The 9,962-nt window shown below is 34.3% G+C and overlaps 1 protein-coding gene across 1 annotated transcript in view; it reads left to right on the top strand.

Annotated features, from left to right (window-relative positions):
* The window catches only part of HELRODRAFT_86576 (hypothetical protein), a gene marked incomplete at both ends in the record, with an annotated part of 38,909 nt that extends 29,339 nt beyond the window's left edge, over positions 1 to 9,570 (top strand). Inside the window, 3 exons of the mRNA XM_009027938.1 lie at positions 4,283 to 4,407; positions 8,773 to 8,901; positions 9,415 to 9,570. Of these exons, the coding sequence (XP_009026186.1) occupies positions 4,283 to 4,407; positions 8,773 to 8,901; positions 9,415 to 9,570 (410 nt within the window). The remainder of the gene's footprint in view (positions 1 to 4,282; positions 4,408 to 8,772; positions 8,902 to 9,414) is intronic.
* Between the last annotated feature and the right edge of the window lie 392 nt (positions 9,571 to 9,962).

Genomic DNA, 9,962 nt, shown 5'->3' with positions numbered 1-9,962 from the left:
CAACACGCAAGTTACTCTTCACCCAATTGTTCTTTATTACAGAAAACTTATTTATTTATTTATGAAAACTTATCTGTCAAAAGCGTTTGCATGATTAGCGACTGTCTCGATCACAATGTTTCCGCTGTTTATGCTTTTCAAAAACATTTAATTAACTATGTAAAACAAAACCTGAAAAACGTTACTTTAATTAAATATTTTTCTGATGGTGCGGTAAGTCAATACAAAAATTTTTCTAATTTAATTCATCACAAAGAGGATTTTGGATTAAAAGCAGAATGGCACTTTTTTGCAACTTTTCATGGTAAAAGTCCTTGCGATGGAATTGGAGGGACAACAAAAAGATTGGTTGCAAGAGCAAGTTTGCAGGCATCAACAAAAGATCAGATATTGAACGCCAGAGATTTTTACACATACGCTGATGCGAAAATAAATGGTATTAAATTTTTTTGGGTAGACAAAAAAGAAATTAAAGATCTGCTAGGAATGCTTGAAAAAGATTTAGGTCAGCAGATAAAATAAAGGGTTGTCGAAGTCATCACTCATTTATTCCAGACAAAAATGATCAACTTTTGATGAAACGTTTGTCTTCAGATTTATTTGGATACAATTTTAATAAAAATGAAAGTGAAGACACCAATGATGATTATGAGCCGGGTCGATTTGTACCTTTGGTCTATAATAAGAAATGGTATTTAGTAAACATTATAAAAAGAGATGATAAAAATGATGATTTAAAAGTTAACTGTCTGAAGAAATTTAAAGAAAATATTTTTTATTGGCCTAAAAATGTAGATATTTGCTATGTACCATTTAAACATATTTTGATTCTTATACCTGATGATAACATTTCTTATGTTGGAAAAATTCACATAACTCTTCCTGAAACTGTTTTTAAACACATTAGCACGTTGTATAATAATTTTGAATTGAAAAAAATAAAAAAAAATTGACACTTGAAAAAAATTTGTTTTGCCTGTTTTTGAAGTTGTTTTATTTTTCAAAGAAAGCAAACGCCAATTTTATTTTTTGATATGTTGTTAAGCTATAAAAGCACTATATAATCAAATTTTAAAAATTAAAAAACGTTTGGTTCTTCATAGTTAAAAATGGCGCCAAACAAAAGAAGTTTTTCATTTTTTTGACATTTTGAGCTCCGATAGCTCAAAAAATTCAATACAGATTTTAACGAAATTTTGTGATTTATTTGTGACTATAAGGTACTTCTAAAATAACAAAAAATATTTATTTATTTTGCGATAGATTTTGAGCTACGCTGTTTTGAAATCGGTGAAATTTTCAAAAAATTCATTTTTTTCTAGATTTTTTGTTCAAAATATCCTTTGATTCGAGACAATAACATTTATTTTTTTTGTTATTACATTGTTTCACTGATATGCACAAAAAATTTCATCAAGATATGTTGGCTAGTTCAAGAGATATAGCGTTCTACGTAGGTACAAGTTTTGAAAAAAATCGCTCAAAAATTTGAGGATGCTGTCACAAAAATCTTCATAACTTGAAAAATAATTGAAATTTTTTTATAAAAATTTTATTTTGTCGATGAAATACATTGAGGTACTTACTGTTCAAATTTAAAAAAAATCGGAGATGGTCGGGCGTGGACTTTTTTTTAAATCGTTCAAGTTGACGGAGAATGACCCAATTGCAAATATTTTTGACAATCGATTTAATTTTAAACGATTTTGTCGCTACTTTTTCATTTTAGTAGCGATAGCTGTAGCGGTAGTTATTGTAAATATTTAAACATCCCAAACATGTATCAATCTTCGTTTATAGTTTCTATCTTTTATGGGTCGGACTTTTTTATTCCATTCATCAGTTTCTGTTCCATTCATCAGTTTCTGTCTTCAAGACGATCTATCCGTTGCGTCAGTCTCCTTGAGACCAATTGCCTTCAAGTCCTTCTGTATGGTCGGCGTCCAGGACTTTTTTGGGCAATCTCTTGGGTGAGTGACAAACACCTGGTGCTCAGTAACGTAAATTATTGGATCGTTTTCGCTTCGTTTTTACATGGCCAAACCAGCGTAAGCGATGACGACGACATGCATCCTTTAACGTGCACAATCCCGATAGGTTCAGGATCTCGGTTTTATGGATATGGTCTCTTTGGTCAACATGCTGCATCCAACGAATCATCTTCATGTCAGTTTGGTGAAGCTACTGTTCGAGGTTTGTTGTCATCGGTCACGTCTCTGCACCATGCATTAGAACATAATGTATAGCTGTGTTGTATTGTTGTAAGCGCAGCGGTTGAGGAATGCTACGTCGCATCAGTACTGAGGCAAGGATGTGCCATCTGCCCCAAGCCGCACGTATGCGTCCACGAACGGCGGCATTAACTGTTCCAATAAAATCCAGCATATCTCTCAAATACTGAAATGAAGTAACAGTTTCGATTCCGGTTCTGTTAGTATCATTATCTGGGCTCCGTTGTCGCGGGTTGATGCAGGCGGGGCATACGAAATCAGTCACTTTCCTCAGTGAGCCGGTAATTCTCGAGCAGCGTTCGTGACACCATTGCTGACATCTTGGGCATTTGATCGAGTTGCGTCCAACTCCAACCCCAAACACCGGACATGGCCAATGACCGGAGACTACAGGCTCAGCGATACCACCGGTGACTATAGTTTTTGTTTTGTCAAGGTTTACCTTTAGTTCGGCAAGCTGGGAATTCCAGACCTCAAACTTGTTCCGAGGTCGCCGTCAGAACGATATCATCTGCATATATCACATTTTATATGTTATCTGAGCGTATCGGTCAGATTATTTTTTCCATCACCGAAATGAAGAGCAGGGGGCTGAGTATTGATCTCTGACGGACGCCGACGTTAATATCAAATTTATTCGTGTTACCGGCTGACCAGAGATTTTGTGATAAAGTACGTTGCCATAACCAGCTGAACCAGATGTTCGGGAACAAGCTGTCTACGAGACTCCACCTGATTGCCTCACGCCAATCGGGTTTGTTTCATTCAATAACTTATCGAAGTAATCGTTCCAGTGATCTTTCACTTTATTCTGCAAGGTTATCATCATAGTGCCTTTATTATTCTTTATGCATGTGGCACCAACTATATTTTTTTTCAGTTTTTTGGCCTGATTTGCTATTTGGTAGAGTGACCGAATTTGTTTGCCCTTACTTTCAGTCAGCCATACCTTGCATTGGTTTGCACGAGCCATCGCAACCTGACATTTTGCTTCTGTGTTTTTTGATCGGTCTTTCGATCTTCATCAGTCTTCGTCTTCTGCCATTGTTTGAAAGTTGCTTTTTTACTGGCAATAGCATTTTGCACCATCTCGTTCCACCATCAAGTTTTGCGGTTATGATGGCGTTTTTGTCCAGATTTTCCACACACAGCTGTTGCAGCGTTCACTAGGGTGTCCTGAAAAGATTCCCAGGTTATGTCTATCTTCTCCAGACGATGCAGCTGTGCCCATACCAACTTCTTGAATTTCTCCCTGAACGTGGGGTTTTTCAGCTTTCTTGTCTTTATTCTAGTAGGCATTCGATTGGTCACAGAGCGTGATCGTTCCATGATCATATCGGCCACCAGCAATCGATGTTGAGGGATGCATGCTTCGCCTGGAATGACTTTTGTATTCCTGAATAGTCGTCTGTGTTATTGTCTGATGACAATAGAGTCAATATGTGTGCATGACATCCCGCTTTTATAGTAATCAAATTTTTTGCCTCTTCTTGAAATAAGTGTTTAACAGGGAGAGTTCATAGCTTTCAGCAAATTCCAGAATCCGTACACCGTCTTCCTTTTGAAATCAGTAGCCAAAGCCTCCTTGGACACCGTGGAACCCATTTGCTTTATCTCCAACATGGCCGTTAAGGTCGCCACATATCAATAGTCTTTCTAATAATGGTGTTTTTCTGACGGAATCTGAGAGTGTGTTCCAGATGTCATTTTTGGCGTCTTCAGATTCACCGGCCTGTGGTGCATATGCAGAGAAAACAGTCAGAACCTGTTTTACCCATTCTGAATTTAATCAGCATTAGGCGTGAGCTGATACAAACCACCTCCACCTAACCCTAACCCACTCTATTTAAGGCTGTCTTTTGGCCATTCCAGAACAATTTGTAACAGTTCAGTGATAAATTCAAACACCGTATTTTATAGGACATGTTATTAATTTAATGAAAAAATAAATTTTTCCTTTTTTTTATAAATCTATATATTATATCGAAATTGTTTGATTTGAAACAGTTATGTAACAATTCTTTGATTTATTCAATGATTGTTTATAATAGGTTTTCTGACTGCAATGAGGCAAGAAGTAACTAGATCTCACAAAGGTTGGTCATTGGACAGTGTCATCCTCCAGAATGAAATGACTACAAAATGGACCAAAGATGAAATAACCGTTCCACCCACCGTTGGTTCACTCAGATATTTTGATCAAACTGTGATTATTGGTTGCATTAAATTTATTAAAGCTTTTGAGCCTATCACCTGAAGCGTTTATATTATCGAAGCAAACGATCAGTGTTGTTAAGTATTTAGAGTATTTAAATACTTAAATAGTATTTAACATTAAATACTTAAATAGTATTTAAATACTCACCCCAGTATTTAAGAGGTATTTAAAATATTTAATAAAATGGCAGTATTTAGACAGTATTTAAATACTTTTGCATGGTATTTAGTATTTAAAAAATTCAAATGCTTTACAAAAAATTGCTTTATCAATCATCTATTCCACGTTGTATATTCATTGTTTATTCTACATATGTGATGTGTATATACTATATAATAGTGTGTGCAAACTGCTCTAATCTGTTTGAGCTCAGGGCGAAATGCCTGCAACTTTTAGAACAGTCTGTGTCTACTATTACATCAAGTACATCAGAACCAGTTTATAAAAGCAGGATCAATGACAGTAAAACAGAAACGTGTTTTGACTTTGATGATGAATTATTCACAGAACAATCGCAACAACATTTTCAGTATCTTAATGATAAAGATAAAGATTCAAAAATGTTAGACAAACATTTAAAAATTAAACAATTTTTCATTAGATATAACTCAGCATTGCCTTCAAATGCCCCAGTTGAACGTCTATTTAGTTCAGGTGCTCTTATTCTAACTAAACAGCGTAATCGTTTATCTGATGATCTGTTTGAGACATTACTGCTCTTTAAAATTAACCAACATTATTGGTGAATTTTAAGTAATAATGTCGTTTTTCATTTCTAATGGAAACATTTATGAGATTTACTAAAATGTGATGTGGGTGTATATAAAATAATAAAAATTTTTTTAAACAGGATCTTTTTTTATTAACGTGCAAATTTTAGTACCAAATAAAAACTGCATGTTATTTAAAAAAATTTTAAAATACTTGTAGCCAGTATTTAAATACTTGAAGCAGTATTTGGTATTTAAATACTATTGAAATACTGAATTTTAAAAGTAATTTGGGGAAAGGTTTTTACATCCGGACACCCATCCTGACGACAACCACCAGTTATAAGCGGTGGGCCTAGCCTTTTGCTCAAAAGCACGCAAGGCAGCGTAGATGCAGTTTTATGTCATGCCCTGGACCAAAAGTAAGATAATTAAAAACATATTCATACAGACCGCTCCCAATGTTAGAAACCTTTCTGGTTCAACTTTTAAAGTAACATAATTAAAAGTTGAACCAGGAAAGTCTCCAACATTGGAAGCGGTCTGTATGAAGTTCATAACATCCATCGCTATCATCTCACGCTCCACCCATCCGATTTCAGACATCACTGTAGAAGAGCTTACAAAAGCTCTGAAAGCTATGAAGAATGGAAAGGCAGCAGGGCCCTCGGGACTCACAAATGACATCAAAGTATCTGGTACTGCAGGTATTCAAACGTTACTACAACTTTGCCGTGAAATTTGGAGAAATTGCTTAATGCCGACTGAATGGAACTATAGCATGACAGTGCCGCTATACAAAGGCAAAGTTGATCCATTGAAATGTTCATCATATCGGAGTATACGTCTGTTAGAACACTCCCTGAAAATTGTCTAGAAAATCATTGAGAAAAGATTAACGTCGTGCATCACAATCGAAAATTATCAATTTGGTTTCCTAAAGGGGATATCAACAATTGATGCAGTTCACATCTTTTGGCAACTGCAAGAGAAGTACCTCGCAAAGCATCAACAACTATCACACATTTTTGTAGACCTTGAAAAAGCATTTGATCAAGTTCCCCTGTGAAGCAATCAGGTGGAGTCTTCGTCGACAAGTCATTCCGGAATATCTTGTTCGACTTGTGATGGAAATGTATACGAATACTAAGACTCTTGTCAGCACAACAGTTGGAAACACAGATGCATTTGACATCGGCGTTGGAGTTCACCAAGGCTCGATTCTCAGTCCACTGTGTTATTTATAACTATGATGGAAGAAATCACAAAACCGATACGCACTGGTGACATTTGGAATCTAATATATGCTGATGATATCGTTTTAACAGCCACGTCTGAGCAGAATGTTTGTCCTGCTTGTATCAATCCACAACAACAAATTCAAAATAGCAATGTTTTTGAAGCCATTAAGGTAGAGAAAGCCACATCGTTTCAATATCTAGGGGATGTTCTGGATTGTACTGGAACAGTTCGAGCACGCATACGTGGAGCCTGGAATAAATGGCATCTCCTTGCCTATATATTGGTGCGGCGTGACATCCCACTACCACTACGATCAAGACTTTATAAATAAGTGATACGTCCGGTGTTGTTATATGGTGCAGAAACATGGCCAATGACAACCAAACTGGAATAACAACTTCAACGAACCGACATGAAAATGCTCCGATGGATGCAACGAATTAGTCTGAAGGACCACATCAAATCTACCGAAATCCTGCGTCGTGCTGGTTTATATGATATAAACGACGAATGCTGGCAACACCGTCTGCGGTGGTTTGGTCATGTCAAACGAAGTGGAAACAGTGCCATAACTTTTTTTGCAGATGTTGAAGTACCTGGTACACATCCCAAAGGCCGTCCAAAGAAGTCCTGGTTGCAAACAATCGAGCAAGACATGAAAGCTCTAAATTTAAATTGAATGGATACAACTAATCGTCTAATTTGGCGCAAATAGTTGATGGCAAAGAAAACGGACGCAAAACGAAGATTGATTGATTGATTTAAATACTGAATTTTGACCAAGTATTTGCAAAGTATTTAAACACTCAACATGTGAGTATTTTAACAACACTGCAAACGATAGAATAAAAATGTAAGGTTATCATGCCCCACGGTGCTTTAGTAAGCGCAAAGCGGTAACAGTGTTCTAAAACTACTGTTGGTCGTAATGATTTGTATGCTTGACGTAATATTTTAACTTATCCAAAACAATCCAACACAACATACATAATATGCTAATTACTCATTGAGAACAAGAAAATTATAATGCATTTTCATTTCAGAAGTGTAATTGTTTCTAACTCAAATTTTTATTTTTTAGAAAAAAAATATTTAGCTAATTTAAAAGTAAAGAAAGTTAAAAATTATTTTGATAAATTTTAGCTATTGTTAAATTAAAATGTTTAAAATGTTTCATTATTCCTGTTTTACTGCAAATTACACTCCTATGTAATTACAAGTAAACTTGGCACAACATATATAACCTGTCCCTGGGTATGATAGTGCAAAATTAATTTTTACTTTAAAAGTATCTATTATCTATTTAATTTATAACGAAATTTTTTTAAATAATTGCTTAACAAAGTTATGCATCACTTAAACTCATAGCTATCGGAATGTTTTTTTCTAAACGTGCTATGTTTTAGTACATTTTTAAGGATTCTACAAATATGTTAACAACATTAAGGAATGCTTTTTATGATGCGAGGACTTATGTATTTTATTCTATACTTGGACAATAGATTCAAACTACTTACCGTGGTTACAAATGGTCGACGCCCACCAAAGCATAGTGATGTGGATTGCTCATTTAATATGTTTCGTTTTTTTTTTATTGATGTAAAAAATGTTTTAGGTTGGTTATATCCTAACTACTACAATCAACCACTTGTGTCCAAAAACTTAGTTAAAACTATATTTTAATATTTCTAGTAACTCAAATTTTATTTTCAAAATAGTATTTTTTAGTCTTTATTATTGCAGCTCTGACATACACAGAACCACTTATAACGTTACATATTTATTATCTGTATATCTTTTATTATGTTTTTCATATCTTCCTCCACTGATTTGAAGCAGCCATCTTCGCCACAAAGGCTGTTTATCCTTTTCACACGAAGTACACATGCATTTTATGTGCACGTGCAAGCACCGCATCATACACGCTGAGTATATGATAGCCATTGAGATGTTTGACCCAGTGCGCACCAATAGAATAAGGCCAACATGCGACAACTTACGTCGTCTCCCCATTCACCGACCTGGAAGGATATACGGCTGGGTTTAAATTTTTCCACTTTTAATTTTTAATTTTTCATTTTTTGAATTAAATATAAAAACTTTTCAAAGCTTAATCAAAATAGATAGATATTTTGTCATTTTTACATTTACTTGCTTTCATGACTTTTTTTGACATTTTACAATTGAAAATTGTTGCTATTTAACTTAAAAAAGTTTTTTCTTTTTTCTATATTTCAATTTTATGAAACTTAGTTGTTAATTTTTATATATTTGCGAGTTACCGTTCATTTTTTACTGCTGTGTGTCAGAATGTAAAAAAAACTAATTTTAGTAAAAATGATTGACTATTTAAACGTTTAAACGATGAAAGGAAGGTGTTTACGTGCATGGCTTGTATTTGGAAGGTGCTGGATGGGATCGGAGGGCATCGAAGCTCGTAGAATCTCCACCGAAACTCTTATTTTCCATGCTCCCAATCATAAGGATGTTTGCTTCACAAGTATTTAACATTTTCTATTTAAACAATAATTATTCAATATGATTAATCATCCATATATTTTTTTAATTTCATCAAAATTTGTTTCCGCTAAAAACTTTAACCAAAATTTTGTTGGCAAAGAAATAGAACTTAGTGACAAACAATTATTAACCTTTTTACCAAAGTTAAGACACTTCAAGGAATTCGTTCAATTACGCTTGTATCGTATACAACAAGAGGGTTAACAGCTTAGCAACGTGCGATTAAAAAGTTTTCCACCTTTTGTCTGAAACGATTGTATTGATTACCTATAAGACAAAAATTTGAATGAGATTTGTGCTTTTTAAAATACGAATCAAAGTAATTTCTTATTTTATAGAATAATAAATGAAAATTATTACATATAATAAGGATATTCATTAGTAATTCATTTTATATCGGGTTTAACAAACGAACCTGTTTTTAAAGTTAATGCCTTCTGCATTTATTTGGTATTAAATAACGTAGTTAAATTTAAAAAATTTATAAATATAGATTGCACCAAAAGATCTACGCTTGTATCAGTGTCCGGTCTATAAAAAACCTAGAAGAACCGATTTGAATTACATTACGCAGTTAACATTGAAGACAACAGTGAATCCGGATCATTGGATCCTTCGGGGAACAGCTGCATTGGCAGACATTAAATAATTTGTTCTCAAATTTTTGTTTACATTTTTTGATTTCGTTGTTTCTGATTTAAAATATATAAACAATCAAATCAGTTTGTTCATTGATAATTTTTATACATCACATCAGTCACTGATACAGTTTTGTTTTTTAATCGTAAACATATCAAGGCGTGGTTGTTGCAACACGCATGTTTTTATACGACGGACTTAAAATCTCAGCATTTCTCGAATCGAAAATACGACTGCAGAGCAGTGGTATCGTAGCTTATTGTTTTGATACTTCTACTTTTATTTAAATTGTCTAAGTGGGGCCCTAAAAGAAACGAGCAGATAAGTAATTTTTAATTTGTCTGTGTACGCGTGAGGTTTACTCATTGATATTATTAAGCCTATATTAAAAGTTAGTAATTT

The sequence above is a fragment of the Helobdella robusta genome (assembly GCF_000326865.2).
Source record: "Helobdella robusta unplaced genomic scaffold HELROscaffold_52, whole genome shotgun sequence".
NCBI lineage: Eukaryota > Metazoa > Annelida > Clitellata > Rhynchobdellida > Glossiphoniidae > Helobdella > Helobdella robusta.
This window is presented reverse-complemented; position numbering and strand designations above follow the sequence as displayed.